At 49.1% G+C, this 22,886-nt stretch overlaps 11 protein-coding genes across 11 annotated transcripts; 6 read left to right on the plus strand and 5 right to left on the minus strand.

Annotated features, from left to right (window-relative positions):
- Positions 1-735: 735 nt before the first annotated feature.
- On the plus strand, positions 736-3,292 carry hxB (putative molybdenum cofactor sulfurase protein (HxB); the record flags this gene model as incomplete). Its single annotated transcript, XM_057114984.1, has 2 exons — positions 736-835; positions 894-3,292. 2 exons carry the CDS (start codon positions 736-738, stop codon positions 3,290-3,292), a joined length of 2,499 nt encoding a protein of 832 aa, XP_056975124.1.
- A 550-nt stretch (positions 3,293-3,842) lies between these two features.
- On the minus strand, positions 3,843-4,807 carry N7484_004565 (phytanoyl-CoA dioxygenase family protein; the record flags this gene model as incomplete). Its single annotated transcript, XM_057114985.1, has 3 exons — positions 3,843-3,976; positions 4,034-4,466; positions 4,520-4,807. The coding sequence occupies 3 exons, from the start codon at positions 4,805-4,807 to the stop codon at positions 3,843-3,845; spliced, it is 855 nt and encodes a 284-aa protein (XP_056975125.1).
- A 489-nt stretch (positions 4,808-5,296) lies between these two features.
- On the plus strand, positions 5,297-7,261 carry N7484_004566 (uncharacterized protein; the record flags this gene model as incomplete). The annotated part of the gene is made up of 3 exons (XM_057114986.1): positions 5,297-5,770; positions 5,820-5,979; positions 6,027-7,261. The coding sequence occupies 3 exons, from the start codon at positions 5,297-5,299 to the stop codon at positions 7,259-7,261; spliced, it is 1,869 nt and encodes a 622-aa protein (XP_056975126.1).
- Positions 7,262-7,558: 297 nt separating this feature from the next.
- On the minus strand, positions 7,559-9,360 carry N7484_004567 (fungal specific transcription factor domain-containing protein; the record flags this gene model as incomplete). The annotated part of the gene is made up of 4 exons (XM_057114987.1): positions 7,559-7,607; positions 7,649-8,459; positions 8,506-9,200; positions 9,254-9,360. 4 exons carry the CDS (start codon positions 9,358-9,360, stop codon positions 7,559-7,561), a joined length of 1,662 nt encoding a protein of 553 aa, XP_056975127.1.
- Positions 9,361-10,110: 750 nt separating this feature from the next.
- N7484_004568 (uncharacterized protein) lies at positions 10,111-11,840 on the plus strand (the record flags this gene model as incomplete). The annotated part of the gene is made up of 6 exons (XM_057114988.1): positions 10,111-10,201; positions 10,254-10,538; positions 10,588-10,860; positions 10,917-11,043; positions 11,095-11,224; positions 11,283-11,840. 6 exons carry the CDS (start codon positions 10,111-10,113, stop codon positions 11,838-11,840), a joined length of 1,464 nt encoding a protein of 487 aa, XP_056975128.1.
- A 558-nt stretch (positions 11,841-12,398) lies between these two features.
- N7484_004569 (uncharacterized protein) lies at positions 12,399-13,154 on the plus strand (the record flags this gene model as incomplete). Its single annotated transcript, XM_057114989.1, has 1 exon — positions 12,399-13,154. One exon carries the CDS (start codon positions 12,399-12,401, stop codon positions 13,152-13,154), a length of 756 nt encoding a protein of 251 aa, XP_056975129.1.
- A 544-nt stretch (positions 13,155-13,698) lies between these two features.
- N7484_004570 (DUF3759 domain-containing protein) lies at positions 13,699-14,157 on the minus strand (the record flags this gene model as incomplete). The annotated part of the gene is made up of 3 exons (XM_057114990.1): positions 13,699-13,868; positions 13,928-14,071; positions 14,142-14,157. The coding sequence occupies 3 exons, from the start codon at positions 14,155-14,157 to the stop codon at positions 13,699-13,701; spliced, it is 330 nt and encodes a 109-aa protein (XP_056975130.1).
- A 1,593-nt stretch (positions 14,158-15,750) lies between these two features.
- N7484_004571 (uncharacterized protein) lies at positions 15,751-16,901 on the plus strand (the record flags this gene model as incomplete). The annotated part of the gene is made up of 2 exons (XM_057114991.1): positions 15,751-16,185; positions 16,242-16,901. 2 exons carry the CDS (start codon positions 15,751-15,753, stop codon positions 16,899-16,901), a joined length of 1,095 nt encoding a protein of 364 aa, XP_056975131.1.
- A 248-nt stretch (positions 16,902-17,149) lies between these two features.
- On the minus strand, positions 17,150-18,076 carry N7484_004572 (uncharacterized protein; the record flags this gene model as incomplete). The annotated part of the gene is made up of 1 exon (XM_057114992.1): positions 17,150-18,076. One exon carries the CDS (start codon positions 18,074-18,076, stop codon positions 17,150-17,152), a length of 927 nt encoding a protein of 308 aa, XP_056975132.1.
- Positions 18,077-18,635: 559 nt separating this feature from the next.
- Positions 18,636-20,791, minus strand: N7484_004573 (GPI mannosyltransferase; the record flags this gene model as incomplete). Its single annotated transcript, XM_057114993.1, has 2 exons — positions 18,636-20,519; positions 20,579-20,791. 2 exons carry the CDS (start codon positions 20,789-20,791, stop codon positions 18,636-18,638), a joined length of 2,097 nt encoding a protein of 698 aa, XP_056975133.1.
- Positions 20,792-21,328: 537 nt separating this feature from the next.
- Positions 21,329-22,837, plus strand: car2 (ornithine-oxo-acid transaminase; the record flags this gene model as incomplete). Its single annotated transcript, XM_057114994.1, has 3 exons — positions 21,329-21,805; positions 21,890-22,591; positions 22,652-22,837. The coding sequence occupies 3 exons, from the start codon at positions 21,329-21,331 to the stop codon at positions 22,835-22,837; spliced, it is 1,365 nt and encodes a 454-aa protein (XP_056975134.1).
- Positions 22,838-22,886: the final 49 nt, after the last annotated feature.

Here is a 22,886-nt window from a genome sequence, read left to right on the forward strand (position 1 = left end):
CACCACAATGGCGCCCCACGGCCCCCTCTCAGCCTGACAAGATGTGCCCGCATGTTTGAGCCGTGCATGGACGTTCCCGGTCATGACAGTTTTCCACCGCGCGGTTCCCCGCCATGGGGTCCATCGTCACATGATCTCGTCTACTGTACATTCGCAGTGGCAATGCCGTGGGGCGTTCATGGGTTGTCGATCGAGCGAGCGAGTTCAATTGGTTTTGCGATCCCAGCACTAGTGCCCAGGTGCATCTCCACGCTATAAGAACAATGGAGTGCCCTGTGCATTATCTTCACAGTTCTCTGATGAACTCCTGCTCAGTTCCAAGTGATCTACAAGCGGCCAATCCCCCTCATCGGAACTCCCCGTCTCCCCCATACTATCCTAAGGTCCGTATAGTTGGTTTTCCGTCTTATCTGTTCCCCCTTCGAAGCAGTCTTATCTTACCCTCGGTGGTTATACAAAGATGCAGTCTATTTCTGGCATATTCTATTATTATTTATAACTGTCGAAAATGTTGATGAAGTTGGAAACTAACTGGGGGCCGTTCCTAGGCTTACATTGTCCAGGTATATATAGTTTGGTTCGCAGTGATCTCCAAGTGGGGTTCCTGCATCATACATGCGGATGGGTCGCAGAAAGTCGTCCGCTTACACCGTTAAGCCTCGTGCACCCCGCGGGCACGTTCGATCCCTTTTAAATGGCAGCACCTGGCATAAAGTCCATCTCTCACCGGCGAAGATGGCAACTCACCCACCAAACCCGCCCCAGACGGTCTATTGTCAAGGCTACTCTGCGGACGTGGATACCATCCGGGAACAAGAATATCCACTACTAAATGGTACGCCACTTTCACCGACTGAATGAAATACCATACTAATTGCCACTACCTTTTGTAGAAACGACCTATTTGGACCATGCTGGCACAACAATTTATGCGAAGTCCACGATCGAGGCTTTTTCCCGAGACATGACTTCAAATCTTTTTGGCAATCCCCATTCCATGTCACTATCGTCGCAACTTTCCACCCAGCGGACAGACGATATTCGACTCCGAGTTCTCCGCTTCTTCAACGCAGACCCAGAAGAGTATGATCTGGTCTTCGTTGCAAATGCGACTGCAGCCATTAAGCTTGTGACGGACTCGATCCGAGACTCCGACCATCGGGGTTTCTGGTATGGCTACCATGTTGATGCCCACACTAGTTTGGTCGGCGTGCGAGAAGTTGCGGATCTCGGTCACCAGTGCCTGCAAGGAGATGACAAGGTAGATGCTTGGATTTCAGAATTGGCCACATCCGAGACAAAAGCCCCCAAACTTTTTGCCTACCCCGCGCAATCGAATCTGAACGGCCGCCGCCTTCCACTTCGATGGTGCAAGGAGATCCGTTCGGCCGCCGCCGTCAATGGAGGAAATGTATTTACATTACTTGATGCAGCCTCGCTGTTATCTACCGCGCCATTGGACTTGAGCTCTGCGGCCCCGGACTTCACGGCGCTGAGCTTTTACAAGATCTTTGGATTTCCAGACTTGGGTGCCTTGATAGTTCGGAAGAGCGCCGCCCGTGTTTTTGAAAGACGAAAGTACTTCGGCGGAGGCACCGTTGACATGGTTGTAGCCGCTGGTGCCCAATGGCATGCCAAGAAGGAGACTTCCCTCCACGAGCGCCTCGAGGATGGCACCCTTCCATTCCACAATATCATTGCTCTAGATGCTGCCATGGATACCCATGAACGTTTGTATGGGTCGATGGCAAATATCTCCTCCCATACTGCATTTTTGGCCAAACGCCTCTACGACCGCCTGTCCATCCTATCACATTGGAACGAAACGCATGTTTGCCAAATATATCAGCCTAGCTCGTCCACGTATGATTGTCCCCTCACCCAGGGCCCAATTCTGGCGTTCAATTTAAGGAACAGCCAGGGCGAGTGGATCCCCAAGACAGAGGTGGAAAAATTGGCTACTGTACAGAATATTCAAATAAGGACTGGCTCGGTTTGCAATCCTGGCGGTACGGCCTCTTCGCTTGGATGGACGGGCACGGAACTGCGTCGTCATTATACGACAGGGTTGCGCTGCGGTGATGATAACGACATCCTAGGTGGTCGGCCCACCGGAGTTTTACGAGTGAGCATAGGTGCAATGACAAATATGAAAGACATTGACTCTTTTGTTGATTTCATTGCGGAGTTTTATGTGGAGAATGCGCCCCCTGTTGTTTCCGTGGACCCGGCCACTGAGAATGATTCCGTCGGCCGCCACTTTTACATCGAAAGCCTTTCGGTGTTCCCAATCAAAAGTTGTGGCGCCTTCAAGATCCCTGAAGGCAAACGATGGGAAGTGAAGAGAGAGGGGCTAGCATGGGATCGAGAGTGGTGCCTCATCCACCAAGGAACGGGTGCAGCGCTAAACCAGAAAAGATACCCACGCATGGCACTGATTAGGCCATCAATTGATCTCGAACGTGGTGTCCTCCGCATTACCTGCGGTGTCATGACCGACTCTGTAAGTCTCGAGATCTCTCTTGGATGGGAGGATACAACTCTCATATCTACTTCTCTCTGCCCAAATACTACAAAACGGTCCATGGTATGCGGCGATCAGGTTTCTCTACATGCCTACGCCTCACCAGTAGTATCGGCATTTTTCTCCGATTTCCTTGGTGTCCCATGCACACTGGCTCGATTTCCCAGCCAAACGGCGGACCGGTTCTCCCGACCGACGCGTATGTCCAGCACATGGAGGAACAAATTCCGCAAGCTCCTTATGCCGGGCTCTTTCCCACCTGACCTTCCACCACCAGCCCGTGATAATGGACGGAGCCCTCTTCTACTATCCAATGAGATGCCTATCTTGGTGGTCTCGCGTTCATCAGTCAATCGCGTGAATGAACTCATCAAAGCAGCAGGCAAATCAGGTGCAAGCAAAGCCGTTTCCGCCGATGTATTCCGTGGGAACATTGTCGTCGCCGAACGGCTTGTTCAAATGGGTGATGCAGAGCAACCATTTATTGAGGACCACTGGTCTTCTCTGCGCATTGGACCAGATCAGCTTCGCATGGATGTGTTGGAGGCATGCCAGCGCTGCCAGATGGTGTGCATCGATCAGTTCACTGGACAGAGACGTGACGAGCCGTTTTCGACTCTCGCGAAAACCAGGAATGTGGATGGCAAAGTGAACTTTGGTCAATATGCCGCTCTTCCAAATCAAGAGGCCGAGGCCTTTGGTTCGGACCCGCCAGATCGCCGGACGATCATGGTGGGAGATGTTGTTATACCAACCTTTGAAAATTAAGAGTACATTATCTGGTCTCTATTTTGGTCAAAGGCGATGTCTGTCATGTCGGATATGTTGGGATATTCTTGATGATGTCAAGATGTATTTGTTTTTGTACATAGTAGAGTCAAGGTCACTCTGGTGATACTTTGGAAATGACTCAAATGGGAAGGAAAGACGTGAGGTTACGATTAACATCAATTTAAGGTTAAATTGTTACACAGAGCAAAGGCATCTGGGAGAATTAGGCTCTGAATTTTAAGGCTACTGGCCTATGGTAGACCAAGAGGTGACATATGTCACCTCAGTCCTTTGACTGACTGACATGTGGCACAATCCTTGCGCCTGAAAGACCACCACGCTCAATAGATGGCATGTATCGGGGATACGTTGAAGCAAAAAGCAGTAAATAAAGACATTGAACGAAGGCGATGTGCCTGCCGTCTGATCTTAGCTGTTTCTGAAGGTGAAAAATATCGCATCCGATGGATTTTCAGAAATAACATCCTAAGTAAGAAAGTACAAACGACCACTCCCAGGCGACTCTCCTCGATCTCGAGCTTGTCAATTACGACTGCTGAGACACGACAGGAATAGCAGCGGCAGCAGGAGCATCAGAAGCGATTTGGCTCGCACGAGTAAACGGTGCAGCAAACCCATAAGTGCGATAACCAGCCGAATAATCTTTGCCTTCCACGCGCTCTGAGATTGCATCAGTGAAAGTTACCCCAAATAACGATACTGGTTCAAAAAACTCACCATGCTCTGGAGGGAAATTCTCCATTCGATGCTTATAGTACCTTTCTCGCAAGTCCAAGCCATCCTTCTTCGAATGGAAAGTGGCATACAGACTAGAACGGCTCTCACTGGTTTTATTCTCTGCCGAGCGATGCGCAAGATGCGAGCCGAAGATCAGCATGTCACCAGGATCCAGCGGAATGGTGATCCACTCATGGGCAGCTTCCCATGACTGTTTGATTCGACCATGGCTTTCGAACTCTACATCCATCTTGTGTGAACCAGGGACCACCTCCAGACATCCATTAGCAAGGGTGGCAGCATCAATGGCGACATTAGCTGTCACGTGCTCGATGCGACCGATATGGTCGTAAGCCGGTGCATCGAGGTGTGCTTGGAAGCCATTGCCGAAAGGCTGCTTGTAGTTGATTTTGTCTTTGAAGAGGAGCATATCCTATATGACGTTAGAAGCTTGACCACAACACGGAGTTTCTTCCCAGTACTGACATCACCGGAGACGGCCTTGAGAATCTCGCCGAGTTTCTCGCCGCAAACCAACTCTTTAAACTGTGGGTGGAAGTCGACAAAACGCTCAGTACGCATGAGTTGTCGTTCGCCTTTAATGTTGATCTCGTCATAAGGCATCCATTTGCCCTTGACGCGAGGCCAGCCCTTGATGTCCTCGGTCCACTGCTTCAAAGCGATCGGATCGACAAGCTGATGCTCATTGACACGCAAAAGAAGATAACCGTTTTTGTGGTACGAGGCCACTTGCTCTGGAGTGAGGGCATTCATGTGGAATCTTATGGGGGTCGAAATGTCAAAGAACGTCGACTTGAGAGACGGAGAAGTACGGTGATTGGGGGAAGACTTTATATATAATGATCAAGTGAGCTAATTACCAAGCACAATCGCACGACTGCTCAAATGAGCCAATCCCCTGTTTCGCAAGCTCCTCTAGCCATAACTGCCTCTTTTGGTTCGGATTGTCTCCACTCTGCATAGAAGCATAGGCGTTCCTACCGCACCGCACAGACCACCGGGCTTCGCACCGACGAGTAAGCCGCCCTCCATTCGTTGAGATTCAACATGTCGAGGTGAGGGGCCGATGAATCATATCATCTCTATTTGCACGTGCATTCTCAAACATAGCGAACTACGGACTTCTTGCCATGATCTCTGGCCATTTGCTATTAGAAGGCTTTCAATGGTCGGGTCACTCAGACATCACAACTAAAGTTGAATAACCAGAATATTACGTCTACAAAGCTGAGAAGCGTCAAAATGAATCTCAAGATGTCGATTCCTCAAGCTTCAGGGACTCTGAGATCTGTTGAAGAGCATACCCGAGCCACAATCAAGATTCTCTTCGCTTTCCTTCATGCTCAAGGGCAAGGCGTTTACCTTGGAGAGCGAGTGACACAGCTAGAGCACTCACTTCAATGTGCTTATCTTGCAACTAAATCGACGGCATACACCAACGATCCGGAGGTTATTCTTGCTGCATTGTTACACGATGTCGGGCGTTTCATTCCCGCCGCAGAGAAAATGGACAAGATGATCACTCCGGACGGTCAGTATGTCGGCCGCATGAGCCATGAGGTCCTGGGCGAGACTTATCTGCGCCAGATTGGATTCAGTGAGAGAGTGTGCAAGTTAGTCGGGGCACATGTCATGGCCAAGCGGTATCTTGTTGCCACCGACAAGACTTACCATGACGGATTGAGTGAGACTAGCAAACGAACCTTACGTTTTCAAGTATGAAGGCACATTACATGTTTGCTAAATATTGGCTGATTCATACTAGGGTGGAGGATTCACCGAGGCGGAAGTCCTTGAGGCACAGAAAGATCCATGGCTGCAAGCTAAACTCGCAGTCCGGCGCTGGGATGACTTGGCCAAAGATCCGGATTGTATAGTATCTCCCCTCGAAGCCTACGAGGATATTGCATTCCAGTGCCTACTCGGTGAGTGTTATAGAGCAAACCCAGAGTCAAGGACTAATCATCCCTAGAATCACGGTCGAAGTTCACCCTCCATTCCAGGGAATATCACATCCCAACCCAGCCAACGGTTGTTGTCTGTATCGATGGATTCGACCCAGAGTATCTGGATTCTGGATTCAAGAGAGGCCTTCTTCCTACATTCAAGAGCATTGTGGAAAATGGGTTCCATGCCGCAGCCAAAAGCTGCATGCCCTCATTCACAAATCCCAACAATGTGTCCATTATCACCGGCGCGCCGCCATCATGCCACGGAATTGCAGGAAATTTCTTCCTCGATCGCGAAACCGGCGAGGTAAAGATGATCACGGATGACTCACTATTACGAGGCTCTACCCTGCTCGAACAGATGTTCCAGAGAGGTGTACGGATTGGGGCCATCACCGCAAAGGACAAACTGCGCAAAATCCTCGGGCATGGCCTGAAAGGTGCAATCTGCTTTTCTGCCGAGCGCGCCGCAGACTGCACTCTTGAAGAGAATGGAATCGAAGATGTTGAAAAGTGGCTCGGGCAGCCGGCTCCAAGCCAATACTCCGGAGAGTTATCATTGTTCGTGTTGGATGCCGGAATCAAGCTCCTGCAGGAAGAGAGGTCCGACTTTTTGTATCTGACTCTTTCGGATTACATCCAGCACAAGCATGCCCCTGGAAGCAAGGACGCGGATGAGTTCATGGGTGCGATTGACGCACGTTTACAGAAACTGATTGAGTTGGCACCGGTCGTTGGCGTCACTGGCGATCACGGGATGAACCAAAAGTCGAATGAGTCGGGTGAACCAAATGTGATTTTTCTTGAAGAAGCTCTCAACGCAAATTTCGGTCCCGACGCTAGTCGGGTTATTTGCCCTATCACAGATCCCTTTGTGCGGCACCATGGTGCACTTGGGTCGTTCGTGCGTGTCTATTTGAAGGATATCTCGAAGCTTCAATCCATGCTTTCCTTTTGCCAATCGCTCCCTGAGATCGAAGAGGCTCTGAACCGAGAAGATGCAGCTGAGAAATACGAAATGCCTTTTGATCGGGAGGCTGACATCGTTGTAATTTCCAAGTCTCATGCTGTGATGGGGAGCAAAAAAGCAGATCATGATCTTTCACAATTGAAAGACCACCCATTGCGATCACATGGAGGCCTGAGTGAGCAGCATATTCCAGTTCTCATGACGAAGCCAGTGGGATATAAAATTCCAAATGGGAAGAGCTGGAGGAACTATGATATCTTTGATCTTGTTCTTAATTGGTCAGCCTGAGCTTTCTCTGTTTTCAAGCCTTGCCCAGATAGTATATTTACCTATGTTCAAACCAAAACGGTAGTTCAGTTTTCGAAAGAACAATCGGGTTATCTAGCCTTGGCCTTGATAGACATGTACGGGATAGCTAGGTTGTCAAATTCATTATTGAGTTAGTGATCCGCCCCCTGATTAACCGCCCATTATCCACGTGGTACTTGGGGGCCCATTGAGGTACTATAATGTAACCACCACTCATCTAAATCAGGAAAGTGTGTTTGAAAATCAAAACTCGCCATGTTCTCCATCCAGGCCATATCAAACTGAGGATTTGGATCCACCATCGGTGAAGGATGGTACATGGCGTCTGTAGATGTTTGAGGGGGTACTTGGCATCTGGATAATAACCGCCCCAGACCTTCAGCAATGGCAACGAGTAAATGTTGCCGGTGCATGGTTCGAGTTATTTCTCGCAATGCAGCCACAGTTTGCGCGACCAAAGACAGTATTTTGACAGTGTCGATTCGAATGACCATGGCATATTTTGTGGCAACTTTGAGCAAGAAAATCATGGCAAAGGCGAGCATGGTGTCAAAATACAATGGTAGTCCATTCATGAAGGATCGAAATTCTGCGTCGGAAACAATCACACGGAGGATAGACATGGCTGAAAGTACACCAGCATTGGCGATCTCTTCCAATTCAGGGGTGAACCATTCTGTGGTGGCTTCGGCTGCAGGCATACCCCGGAATGCATGAGAGCAGAGATAGAGCTTGGCAAAGTGGAAATGAAAGCCCACGCCCTTTTGTGGATAATTTCCCACGTTGCGGTTCTCTCTGAATCTTTCGTTCCAATCTGCGAGCCATGTGTCCAATGCGATAGAGTAACGACGGAGCTGAGGTATTATTTGGGGCGCGATTGCCGTATCTACATCCACGCCAAAGGTGTCAAATACTTGACTTAAGATCGACCACTCATGGACTTGACTGATGAGACGAGCGTCATCCTCAGTCGCATGCTCTGTCTGGAGCATCTGAGACGCAGATTTGATTATGAACCCTTCGTGAGACATTGGTGGTCGGCCGTATGCAATCGAAAAATGATGATCGCAGACATAGACAAGGTAATATAGCCGAACCTGAAGATAGCCTTCCCTATCCCCCTTTAGAGCCTTGTAAATTCCACTGTGGAGGTGAATATCTGATGCCACTCGTACAGCTGCTCTTGTTAGGCCCCGGTCGTGTGTAAGCTTCGAGTGACATACCATTTCCAATCAATGCCCAGGAAAGTTCATGTAGCCAGAATGCCCCGATACATAACCCCCTGATGTCATCCTCGTTCGCAGTCCGAGAAAATATTTGCGTCGAGACAAGGCTCTTGAACTCATTATAGCAAATGTCGAATAAATGGGCCAGGGACTGCGAATGAAGGGCCCCAACTGTACAGACTGCTGCAGTTAACAGGGGCGAAGCCACTCTGACCGAGTCTAAGCTGATGTGATCGCCCAGTATTCTATACAGAAAGTGATCCAGCCGTAGATGGTATTCTTCGAATAAAGCCAGCGCCTGTCGTAAGGTAATCAATCCAGTCGATATTAAGTCTGGGCGGCGTGTGTTGGGTAAACTGTTCGGCAGTGCGCTTCTCGCGCTATCCGAGAGACATGAAGCCGGGATAGAAGCCGGGCCCCCTCGAGGATCCATAACAACTTCCCAAGTTCGAGGTAATTCGCGATCATCCCTTGGATGACTAGGGGCCTGAACCTGAACCTGAGCCTGAGACTGGTGATGGGATTCAGGACTGAAGGTTGATGGCTCTGCATTGGTCAAATCCACGGGCGGACTTAATGACTCCAGGTGCTCTTCAACTTGTGACTTCAATTCAGGTATATCGACTTTGTTTGCGATCTTTGCAATAGCCTCTTCAAGTCGCCGGATCTTGTGGACCATGGCACCTTTCCATCTAGAAGGATTCAGTCAGCTGATACCAGCCTTGCAGTTGAGGCGGAAAAACACACGTCACATCCTCCTCTAAAAGGGTCTGTAAGCTCCTGTTGACAGTGCACGGAAGGCCTCTTTTCTTGCACCGAGAACATGGCGCCTGGCCGTCTCGCATATGACATTTTATCTAAATACATCCTCCATTAGCGCCCTTCACCAAAATGGGTGCGGATTGCCTCACTTTTTGCTTGCGACATGCCACACATGCCGTGATTTTACGAGTTATATCCGGGGGTTTGCGATCACCGAATGATTCACGCAAGGCATTCACAGCGGGTGGTGAGGGCAGCGATACATCCATTCCGCCAACCGACCGGGGCAAGTCCCAGTGCCTGGCGATAAGAGATAAGGATATCAGGTCTCACCAAAGGAGCCAACCAGGGAACCCGCAATGAGTATGACGTTGCGTCTAGGGCTGTATTTTAATTAGAGAAGCGAAAGGACAGGAAATCACCACAGGACTTCGCACCGATGTTGACTTATAAGCTTAGTTGCACGGCAAGTGGCCGACGGCACGTGGGGGCAATGGCAGCCAATGACTGGCAGATCCACATTTCATTTCTCTGATCGGCTCCCTTCCGTGCATTTGCCCTACTCGTGGTGGATCTCTTCCTTCTCATTGAATATCGAATCTTCTCATGCCTTGAGCCAACTCTCCAGGTTTGGCATTTGACACGGTACTTCTCACCGATAGCAGCATCCTTGTCAAAAGTGACACCCGTCAACTCCCAAAGTATAAAAACGTGCGACACTATCTGGGCTCTGTTAGAAGCCAGGATGCTCGACCACGAAGTCCTGAACTCGCCACTTGCATTTGTCTCCTCGTTTTGTTCTGAACCTTTTTCTCAATCGTCATTTATTGAAATGTTACAATGGCCTCTCTAGGAGCTAAGTTGCGTTTCATGATCACTGCGGGAGTGGGATTCTTCGCAGACGGCTATCTTAACTTGACAATTGGACTAGGTAAGGATTTTGATATCACCTAGCAGTAAGGAGTATAGCTGATATGCTCAAGTGGTCCCGATTCTGGGATATCTCTATTTCCCGGATGGCAGCGTCTCTGCAGTCGATAGCGATGTCATCAAAGGAGGCCTTAGTCTGGGTATGGTGATTGGCCAACTTCTTTTTGGCGTGCTCAGTGATACCTGGGGCCGCCACAAAATCTATGGGAAGGAGTTGCTGTTGACTATCTTCGGAACTCTACTGGTGATTCTGCTGCCATGGAAAGGCATGACTCCACGATCAGTAACCGCCTGGGTGACGATGTTTCGCGTTGTGACCGGCGTGGGGATCGGAGCTGGTAAGCAGGGCCTTACTAACAGAGAAAGTACAATCCTGACTGGTGATAGACTACCCGCTTTCCTCTGCGCTGGCTGCAGAGAAATCACCGTTTGGCTCTCGAGCTATCCAGGTACTGGCCGTTTTCTCGAATATTGGCCTTGGAAATATCGCCGCCAGTATCGTCTTCTTGGTCCTACTTAAAGCATTTGAGGGCTCGGTTGCCGATAATATAAATCACCTCGAGTGGGTGTGGCGACTATTGCTGGGCATTGGCATCATTCCTGCTGTTTTCACGCTCTATGCCCGGTTGACTATCGCCGAGACATTGCCATACAAACAATGTCAGTCCCCCTCTCCCCGTGGTAAGAGGCCATGGCCAAGGCTGACATTTTCGTAGACGTATGCGATGAGAATACAGGGCAAAAACGGGGCTTCAAACAACAATGGAGAGATTTCCGAGAATACTTTAGTCACTGGAAGCACGCAAAAGTGCTCATTGCAACTGCAGCCTCCTGGTTCCTATTGTGAGTTTGCTCCTTTAGGAATTCTCCTATATACTGACTAACGAAATCAAGTGATATTGCATATTACGGAATCAACCTCAACCAAAGTGTGATCCTGACCAGAATCGGATATGCCAAAGGAGCCACTCCGTGGCAGACCCTTTATAACACCGCCATTGGTAACATAATTGTCCAGGCTGCGGTAGGCATCTCCCCCTTGAAGTCTCAAAGAGGTTGAGTTGTTGCTGATTAGTTGTCAGGGCTATCTTCCAGGATTTTACGTTGGCATTTTTCTCCCCGATTTTATGGGCCGAGTCCGCCAGCAGTTATATACATGTGGTACTGTGTGCGTTCTCTACGCGATCTGGGCTGGGATCAGTTCTCCTGGCGCTCACACCTCCACTGGAGGATTGATGGCAATTTTTGCGATCTCCCAGTTCATCCTCACAACCGGTCCCAATACAACCACATTTCTGATCCCCGCAGAGGTGTTTCCAACACGGGTTAGGGGTACAGCCCATGGTATCTCTGCCGCTGCTGGTAAATGCGGCGCTATTCTGACAGCATTTGCTTTTGGGACCGTTGAAGATGCGATCGGTCTTTCAGGTGTACTCGGCCTATTCTCTGGTGTAATGTTACTTACCACGCTGGTCACGTTCTTAATCCCGGAGACGAGAAACCATACACTTGAGGGAATTGAAAGGGGTCATTTGTATGGCGATCATGATGGTTTTAAGGGTGATGATTCCCCTGTGGGTGTTATTACACAGGTGCATGTCAACACGACCGGCCCTGGCTCTACCGATAAAGTGATCTAATCTAGATTTCGATGTAGCTAGTTGTTGAAATCGGTCAATAAGCTCATTAGACTTCAACGACATAGTGTGCTGCTTTATTAGCTCCTGTGCTACTACCGATAGATTTCGAACGTGTTGCTTATTTCCTATCAAGTGGGTGGTTTCTATTGTAGCAGGGCCTGAGGTTTCAACTGTCGAGGTTCAAATGCCTTTGAGGATTCCCGTCTCATTTCTCTTTTCACTGTCCAATGCTTCAACTCACGGGGGTTTCGCAAGGATCTCGGAACCTGAGCTTCTAATTGTAATTTTTTTTCCTATTTCACGAGACTGCCCGTGGTGGTGTGAATCCCTTTCCCCGAAAAGTGAATATGTTTGCTGTATATTTTTTAGAATTTACGTTTGCAGGGTTCATTTCAGTCAGTTGGTTCTATATAATTCATACAATTTGTTTTCACATATCTTATGTTTACTCGCACCGCGCTGCTCTACGTTGACTCGCGTCAATATTGCAACTTCTTACAAAACATCGATCTTACTTGCACCCTGTTCCTCTTTAAATCGGCACTCAAATCTTCAATAATGGCTGATACACTGAATGAGCTCATCACCCAGGGAACCGCCTTGAACCAATCGATGGAATACGAATTCTTCGCCAGTCCAATTGTCCTCGTGGGTCCACTTCATGAAAAGTGGCTCGCCGGTGTGAAATCTGCCCTCCGAGAGAACGGCCTAGAGAAGCTGATAGACACCACCGTACCTCACCCTAAAACTACGGACGCGTCTTGGGGATATTGGCATGTGCTCTCCTGTCACACGCGCTGCTGGTTAGCCGCTGGCTTGCCGGCACATATTTTGAAAAAGGTCAACAAAAACAAAGATAATTTGGCATACGCCGATCATTTCATGGAAGTGGTGCTTTATGAACTTCGATACAAGCTCTTCAACACGCATTTGAAGCTCACAGCAGAACTCGCTTCACTCAAGGCTGCCGATTTTCCAACCTTGAAGGAATACATGGTCATCTTTTCACATCTTTACAAGCGTCTCCAAGAGCTCCAAGCAACCCCGCCGTCATACCATCTCCTTTGCTGTGTTTACCAGCAAGTACAACTCTCAAACAATGCCGTCATTAAAGATTTTGTGCGTGCAAACATCAAATCGCTGTTGGGTACTTGCGGTGATATTTGGACCTATCTTCCTCCTACAGTTCTCGGATTGTGGATCGATACCATGGTGAGATTGCTTCACAGAGTTGAACGTCTGAATCTTGATGATCCAGGCTCTTCTCTTGATATCCCCGTGTATGGCAATACGAGCCAGCCGCATGGAATTTGAGACCTGATAGGGCCAAAGACAACAGAAGGCAGTCTCTGTGTCAAATATTCTTACAACCTTACTGTTACTGCCGTTCTTGCATCGAACAACTACGTAGCGTCTAAAAATTTTCAATGGGACTTGAATATTCTCATAGCCTCATCTCTAATAAAAGTCAGTTTCTCTGGTTGAGGTCTCTTACCCTAAGCGGGGTATGATTTACAAGATCAAGAAAGATAGTCCGGGGCTCGTGGGGTCTGAAAAGATCTGCAAAAAAAAGCAAGTGGATATTCTGACAGGAGCGACGGTCATCGCGGCCATGTGGGCACTTTCCATCGGTCTCGGAATTGATTTTAGTCCTCCAATTGATGGATATTACAGTCAATTCATACTCATGGCGCGAGTCATGCCGCTCGTATTGCTACTAAGTATGTCATTCCCTACTTGTCAAGACAATCCGAGCCTGAGCAGGACGACAGCTTTTACAATTATACTTTGCTGATTGTTTTCATCGATTGTCATGATATTCTCAGAGTTTCATAATCACATAGAACATTATCCACTTCTAGTACTGGAACTGCTCCTCCTCAACTTGGTCGATGTGCTGCCGAGCCTGGTACTTGGCCCGCTCGGTGTCAACAAAGTCCAGTCCCTTAGTCTCGACCTCACGGTCGATGAAAGCACCGGCGAAGCCAGCCAACAGCTCCTTGGCCATAGCGTGGTTAGGGGGCTGGCCTAGCGAAAGTATCAGCCATGTTCAAAATGTAGGGGGTAACGGGTCGAAGGGTACGTACCGTTCTCAGCAACGTGGTTCTCGTAAGCGCGGGCAGCGGCGAAGCTGGCAGCACCGGCAAGCAGCTCGTGAGAGAACTTAGCCTCGTGCTCGCCCTGGGGGATGTTCTGCCACTCCTCGTGGGCCTGAGCCTGATCGGAATCGCCTATTTAAGGTAAGCTAAGATCTTGCTGACAGCTTGGCATGCAAGACGAGCGGAATTCTGGAATACTAACCGTCGAACCAACCCATGATGAATGATGAAAGATGAATAGAGAGTGAAAGGGTGATGTGAGAATTGTTGAGGATGAAGAAGAAAGACAAAAAAGGAGGGAGAAGAGGGGTTCATATAGGAGGGGCATTCAGAATAGGCGTGCAAACGGGCCAATCACCCCAACTACTATGGAGTGCCACCTCACCGTTTCACCATCATCATGCTCAGAAGGAATGATTGGTTTGTGGCTGAATTGAATGGGACCTCCCAATGGCTATACGCGCCTGGATGGTAAACACCCGAAACCTATTACAGTAGATCACCTTTACTGAGTCCTGGTATTGGTAGCCTACGGAGCTCTCTGAAGGCGCCACCATCTCTCAGATACACGTCAGTCATTACATCAGGAGCAAGGGTTTTGTGGCTGTGGTGGCATCCAATCAAGGGAATTTCAAGCGGTAATTTTGTCCTAGGTGGGGCGAAAGAGCTACTAGGTCCTTTTACTTTCGCTAGCTAAGGCTCTAGCGGTGTACTCTGCCCCAACACGAAGAGTCGACTACCTCGCAGCCATGTCTACATTGTACTTCAACAATGTGGCTGAGCTGCGCGTGGTAAATTTTGCATTAAGGTATGCAGCGTACATGATGCGGACCATGCCATGTGAGCTGCCGGGAGCTACCGACCTGATGGAGTAAAATACTCGGCGCCAAGATAAACAAGCTTCTCCCTCTTCAGAAATGATTGACCGCCTTGTCTTAGAACACCATGACACGGATTATGAATTATGATCTGATAGTCAATTCTAATTATACGGTAGATTGTACAATCCGAACAGGACGCCAAACAAAGACAAAGTCCAATTGCTGAAAATTCCATGTATTGGGGTCCATCACACACTATTGTTTGAGGACCTCGAATGTGGCGCAGGTAATACAAGCGATTGGAAGTCGTTTAGGTGTGGAGCGGGGTAAGCGGTGCTAACTTTCCCAATGAGTTGCACATCGACGTCGATCGGACACGTTTACATTAGATGGGGTGCATGCTCCACTTTGATTGGAGGTCAAGTTTCTGGTATCACATCAATGCCCATTGTGCTCAGCCTTGGTCAATTCGAATACTCGAATTGAAAAAGGCCTCAGGCTCCCAGGCACTATTTGAGCGAAGCACGTCGTTTCAGACTAAGCCTATTTGGCACCCCAATAGATTGCATGCCTTTCTTCAGACTTGGGCCTCGGTGGCAAGGTCAAAATATCTTCAACGAAGCCTATTGAGACCCATTTCCGGGCTAATGGACTCCTATTGAGGACCACTTTAGGTATAACCAATTGCCGCACAGGTAGCGGAGGAACAAAGGATGAGAAGAGCATGTATGCAATCGTTTCTTTGTTTACCCCGGGGAAGATCAACTCCTTGTCTCCTTAAATGCAGCCTACAGACCTAATAATGGCACTGCCTTTGTACTCTATCCTCGACGTGCAGAAGATGTTTGATATCATCTTCTTAGTCTAGTGCTCGGAAATCCAAAATGATGTTAAACGATGTAGCAGTCAGAATTTGCCAGCCAATGGCTGAGGTATAAATAGCGCCCTCTTTGCACTTCATAAAATACTGAAAGTCAACGGTCCTTCGGAATGAAATACACACAAATTAGTCGTTTCGTGGCGTTGGGTGCCATACTGGTATCGACTGCCACTGCCGCATACTTTCCCGGTGGTCTTCTTTCTACCAAGTATACCTCATTCGATAAGCGTACCATACCTGTAGCAGGTAGTGATGGTATCTGCTACACCTACACTGTTTTAGCGGCAGACACCTGTGCCAGTATTGCCAAGGCCTTCGACATCACGGTGGCCGAGATCGAAGAGTACAACTCCGATGTGTATGCCTGGTTTGGCTGTGACAATTTGTATCAAGGAGCCTTCATTTGTCTGAGTCCCGGGTCTCCTGCTATGCCTGTTGCTCTTCCGCACGCTATATGCGGACCCCAGGTACCAGGAACAGTACGACCTGCTGATATGTCCAAGTCCAATCTTGCTTCTCTGAACCCTTGCGTCTCAGAGGATTGTGTGAGTGATCTTCATGAAATGAATACAAAGTACCAAATGAACTGACCTTTCTTCAGTGCTCAATTGATGGTCGGTGTGGAACTACCTCGGCATACTGTAGTTCATCAGTTTGTATCTCCAATTGCAACGCAAAAGCCGCGAGCGCAGCGACTACGAGTAAAACTTCCAAATCATCAACGACCAGCAAGATCTCCACGAAATCAACTACCACTTTATCAAAGACTACAAGCACGACATCCACCAAGTCATCCCCCTCATCAACAAAGACTACGTCATCGCAAGAGAAAGAAACAGTGACCGAAACAGCCTCCGCGGCCTCGGCGACACATACGTGGTCTATAGCAATATATGACAAATCCAATTGCGATGCAGGTGGAACAGGCTATTATGTTGTTGGAGGGTTCAATACCAACACAAGGACTAGATGTTTAGTCTTAAGCGGAGGTGACTTGACCACTGACGATAGTGGCCCTGACCCGTGGTGCCAATGGTATTCTGGTGGTGGCCACAGTGGCTATAAGAGTTGCGGATCGTCCACACTTACCGTGCCCGGGTCCTATTTTATCTCAGCTGGTCAGTGTTGGACCTATTCGGATGATGCTTGCCAGGATTATTCGGGGCAAATAAATAACCCGAATATCGGGTGTCAACATTATCTTTTAACGAGCTGGAACCCTAAGACTATTGGCTCTATGGAATGTGCGTATATCATGTGAAGTTTGATTGATTTATATTTGAATATCTAGGTCTGCAATATTGAAACCAAAGTCAAGGTGAATCTAAGTATTTCCAAACTTGTATATTATTCAAGTGCTTATATAGCGAGCTGTCAAATGCCCAGGTAGGCATAAATTGGGCATTTACCTGGGAACTCGGGATACGTATGATTATTTATGTTTGATTTTCTTTGAGCTGCACAAAGCCTGCTTTTCAATTTTCATTCAAGCCAAGTCAGCACCTATAATCAAATTGGTCGATCAATCCTATAAAGTATAGAAGCAGGATGCAAATAGGCCTCATATTCGACTTCTTCCTCATCAGGAACATCATAATGATAATGGCCGCCTTTGCGACCACTTTCAGCATCAAAACAATGGGTGTGTTCCATCCGCAACCCCAAGCTCTCAGGATCAGCACTATGCATTACGGTCAAGCACACGACAGGGGCATCAAATACATGATACGTGAGCCAACGCTTCTCCAACTGCTCTCGATCTTGAAAAGGTAGATCTTCTGGAAAGTCAGGCATAATATGAAATTTGGCCTTGCCAGACTTGAGAAGAAATACCCCGCCAAGACTGATCGGATTCGAATTCCCATAGTAATCTCGAAGTCCAAGACGAATACAGTTGGTGAAGTTCTGATCACCAGTTCGTCCTCTCGCCGAAACCTTAAGCACTGGACCCGGATCACCAGTTGACCCATACAAATTCATCATAAGCGCACAATTTGTACTGGTGGCATGGTGACACGATGACAAGCCCTCGGGGTCAACTTCAATAACCCGAGTGTTATTAATGATTCTCAACGAAGATGGGTTATCAAATTCCGGTAAATCCGCTTCCGAGCTCCAAGAAACATTCGGAGCGAGCTCGGCATTATGGCCGAGGTCGTGAAACGGAGCCGCGCCTGCGCCGATCAGAGAGCCCCCGGTGGGTGACATTTGCATATCCTTTGCAAGTGACAGAAATGAGTACTTGGCATTGAGATTTGGGCGTGGGAATAGATTGGCCTGTCCACCAATATCGGCGATACATGGGTTTCCTGAGAGACCGGCCGCAGCGAGGTTGAAAGGGGGTTGGCGTAGGTCTGGGCAGTCCACAACACGAGCTGTGGCGTTCGCGAAGTTGGATTCTAGGGACTTCTGGATGATGGTTGCCAGCTCACCCATTGGGGGAGGCTCCCTTGGATGGATTGTGACGCTCATAGCAGGGGTTATTTGATATGCTAGTTAATGAGGACGTAGTGAGAATAGTGTTCCACCAGTAAGCCTTGGTGTGGGGGGCTAAAGTATATACGAAAGCAGGTGCGTCATGCCGTTCCCCGAGGTCACGGAAACTACCGAGATCTCGGGGAGCTGTCACCTCGGCATTCTTGAATTCCAAATAACACCAAGCTTATCGAGCATTCAAGTATATCTATGTCAACACCCGATCTGTAATTTCAAATTGTAGAGCCTGAAGGAAAATTTCTTCCAAATTTTCAAGGTGTTTCAAAGTAGGGAGTGCAGAAGCCTGCATGACAAGATCTTCATATCTTAGAAAAGGGCTTCCCCTTAGGTGAATCACTTGAAATTCCCAGTTTGATTCAAAGTCTAGGATTCAACAAGAGAGAGGGCACGGTGTGATACATATCTGATTTCTAATAATCGTCTCAAATGTGCAGAATACTAATATAATAAATGTACAACTTTGAAATCTGCTCTTTATCTCAAGCCAAGAGGCCTGCAATCATTCCCAGAGTGCACGCTCCCGCTTGTCGATTTTCCTCTTAGACGAGCCGCCCAGCCATTCCGGCCAAGCTGAAAACCAATCTTGCACACCGGAACCCTTCTGCCGGAAATGTGATAAGAAGGTATCAGTGCGAGACTGTTTCACCCAAGGCCAGGAGCTTGACGAGAAACCGGACCCAGCAAAGTCCCGTAGGGACGCGAAAGAAAATGAGGAATAGTCTGGAAATGATGGAAGAATGTCTAGACCAAAGGAGGTCCAGTGGCTTTGGTCTAGACTTGTTTCTTTTTGCGAACGCCACACATCCTGCTCAGTTGGGTCGAGGCACCAGACAACAATATCCCCGCGGCGTCGCCAGTCATCATGCCAGGCTGTATTCCAGGTACGCCAGCATTCAGCATAAGAGCCCCGGACCAGGCTATGCATCGTTGGCTCCAGCTGGGCGAAGAAGATGAGGTAATCGGGCCACTCATGGAGACCTTGACTCGCAGATTGGAATCCAGTCACGTAGCTTGGTTGGCGAGGTAGGTAGCGCAACCCGCCAGCCATATTCTCTTGTAGGAAATGGGTTGGGTCATCGTAGAACTGGTCGGCTTCATCACGATAGACAGCCTTTTGTGTCTCATCAAGGTCGACTGGAGGTTCACAGGAGAGGGCCCATGCATGAATAGGGTGGACCAGATGAGACCGCCAAGGGGTGCTGTGACAGGGCATTAGAAACCCGGCTGTAACTCTGGCTTCGAGACCAAATTGATTCTTATTTGGCAATGAATGAACCTCATATTGGCCACGGAGGTAGCTAAGCACATTCAGTGGGCCAGAGGCATGGTACACAGACGTATATATCGCGATAGTCCCATTGACCAGGAGAATAAAGAGAAGAGTGAGTCTCTTAGGAGTCTGGGATTTGAAAATGAGGGCTGGCCAAAAGAATTGGACTAAACGGGGTGCGGCCAGGATGTGGAGAGATGGGAGCAGAGGGTAGATGAAGCGGACTTCCTTGTGCGATATAAGGGATAGCACACATGGCATCAAGATACATACTGTAGCCAAGTGTACTCGGGTCGCAGCTTGTACTTTCTCCGAATGTGAGGATACTGAGACCCGGGTGGTCATTGTAAGGTATAGACCCGAGACAGCAAATGGAAGCAATGTGGTGAGCAAAAGTGGGTAGCCCTCCGTCACGTAATAATGCCAATTGTTACGCCCATAAAACACTGCTAGTGACTGTGTGATATTGAAGTATAGAAAGCGCAGGGGAGGAAATGTCCAAATCCCGTAGAACAATCGGTCTGCCACGGCCGATATACCTAATATCATAGACCCACAAAGCAAAACCTCTCGAACAAGAACAGTACGCTGATTCCAGGAGACCTGAAGCCAAGCGAGTCCAGCCAAGGTCATCCAAATTATGATGTTAGTTGGGCGAAGAATACAAGCGACGGCCGCCAATGACAGGCATTGGCGAAGTCCCGGTAGCACTTGGCGAGCCTGAGTTTTGGCCTTCTCTCCGGCATGACAGTCAGCAGGCGAGCCAGCTGACCATTGCCACGGCCACTTATTCAATGCGACAATAGTAACCGTTGTTTCAAGGCAGTTGGATAAAGTTCTCGTCGAGCAGAACCATTGCCAAGGGTTAATGATGGTAGCGATCAACGCCGCCCATGCGCCACGAGAATCCTCGCCATAGATGCGACTTGCAAGTCTCCAGGTATAGAAGTCGCCCAACGCCGACAAAACGGCCTGTACGGTTTTCGGGGCAGCTATGAGAAGTTCGGCGCGCGTGGAGGGTGCACATAAAACGGACGCAATTGAATCGGTCACTTTGTAAATTGCAGCAAAAAGGAGAGGGTGGAGGGAGGATCGAAGTTGGTGTTTCCATTCCTGTTTCAAAACGCGATCAGCAATGAGACGTGTCGCGCGACTTGTCATCCCGTTCTCACCCATGTCATCCAAGCGCCCTGGTCTTTATTGTCCACACCTGTTCCAAAGGCGATCTGCCATGCCGGCTCCAGAGATTGGAAGAATTCATCGGGCTGGAAGAATGTGCGAATCGTGAGCGCATTGATAAGGCGGAAGGCGATGAGGAAGAAGAGGATGTTGGCGGCCGGGGTGCCAGCGACGTGTCGTGGGGAAGAAGTGTGTGCAGAAGGCATAACTGAGACCAATGAAAGCTATTAGTTATAAATTTGACCAATCCTACGCCGGTTACTGGTCCGTGACGCGGGTTCAGATTATCATGATGGATGCCGCGACGGCGAGCATGACATCAACCAGGAAAAAAAACGCGACCGCGGGAGTCAATGGCCGGGCCGGTAACAGAAACGAGCTGATTGGAGAAATTGGTATTGTGATAGGTAATATGATGGAGACGAGAAGCAAAAATGCGCGAGCGCTCGTGTAATCCTGCGCTTAGGGAACAGTAGAAGTGGAGGGATGAAAGAGCTCGCGACAACCTGCACTTAAGGGAAAGGCACTTGCACTTAGGGGAATAGCGGCGGACCTATACGCCACTGCCAATTCCACGGTCGGAAGTACATAATGTCCCCTTGCTTCCTTTTCTTCTTTCTTTGACAAAAATATTTTGATTCTCTACATCTCTGATCTTTTCAGTGTTGTACCGAATCTTATTCTCTCTTGTGGATCAACCTTCCCTACAGATCTCCCCTCTTAGTTCCCCCGCAAAATCCACCATGGCCGCCAACGGGTCCAACGGGTCTTTCTCCCATTACCATGCTGCCTCGACTGCCGAAGCCATCCAGGCAGAGAAGGACTATGCTGCTCACAACTATCACCCTTTGCCCGTGGTCTTTGCCCGTGCTCAGGGTACTTCGGTCTGGGACCCCGAAGGACGTCATTATCTCGACTTCCTCTCTGCCTACTCTGCTGTAAACCAAGGTCACTGCCACCCCAAATTGATTGCGGCTCTTGTTGAGCAGGCATCGAGAGTCACTCTAAGCTCGCGCGCTTTCTACAATGATGTGTTCCCCCGCTTCGCCCAATTTGTCACCAGTTACTTTGGCTTTGATATGGTTCTGCCTATGAACACTGGTGCCGAGGCCGTGGAGACGGGCATCAAGATCGCTCGGAAGTGGGGTTACAAGGTCAAGGGAATCCCAGAGAACAAAGCGATCGTTCTGAGTGCGGAAAACAACTTCCACGGTCGGACAGTAAGTTACCCCTCCACATTCCATCCCCTGGTGAGACATGACGTATGCATAATTGGAGGCTGACCGGCTTGTTCCTTGCATTAGTTCGCCGCCATCTCACTGTCGTCCGACCCGGAATCCCGTGAACACTACGGCCCTTACCTGCCTGGTATCGGGTGTACCATCCCCGGTACCGAGAAACCTATCACCTACAACGATAAGGCCGCCCTCCGCGAGGCCTTTGAGCAGGCTGGGCCTAACTTGGCGGCATTCCTCGTCGAGCCCATCCAGGGTGAAGCCGGTATCGTCGTCCCAGATGAGAGCTACCTACAGGAGGCTCGTGCGCTGTGTGATAAGCACAATGTGCTCTTGATCTGTGACGAGATCCAGACTGGTATTGCCCGCACCGGAAAGCTCCTTTGTCACGAGTGGAGCGGAATCAAGCCAGACCTTGTCCTCCTGGGCAAGGCCATCTCTGGTGGTATGTACCCTGTCTCATGTGTGCTAGGCAGCAAAGACGTCATGCTCACGATCGAGCCTGGTACCCATGGGTCAACCTACGGTGGTAACCCCTTGGGCTGTGCTGTTGCCATTCGCGCTCTGGAAGTTGTCCGTGAGGAACAGATGGTGGAGCGAGCTGAGAAGCTCGGTCATATCTTCCGTCAAGGCCTGGAGGATCTCAAGAGTCCACTTATTCAGACTGTGCGCGGAAAGGGTCTCCTCAATGCCATTGTCATTGACGAGTCTAAGACCAACGGTCACTCGGCCTGGGACCTATGCATGTTGATGAAGGAAAAGGGCTTGCTGGTACGTGCGAAGAGATTCGTCAGATCCATGAAAAGAGAGCTAACTTACATGTATCTTTAGGCCAAGCCGACTCACCAGAACATTATCCGTCTTGCCCCACCGCTAGTCATTACCGAGGAGGAGATCAAGCAGGCCCTGGATATTATCAACCAGGCTGTGATTGAGCTGCCGAACCTGAAGGGTGCCGCTGAGGACCACGTGATCCCTCCCCCAGAGAAGAAGGTTAAAATTGGAGTCGAGAACTAGAGACCTCGACTTGGGTCATTAGCCGGGTGTGGGCCCACCATGATTTACC

This window comes from Penicillium longicatenatum, assembly GCF_028827895.1.
Source record: "Penicillium longicatenatum strain IBT 33135 chromosome Unknown contig_2_segment0_segment0, whole genome shotgun sequence".
NCBI classification, from domain to species: Eukaryota; Fungi; Ascomycota; class Eurotiomycetes; order Eurotiales; family Aspergillaceae; genus Penicillium; species Penicillium longicatenatum.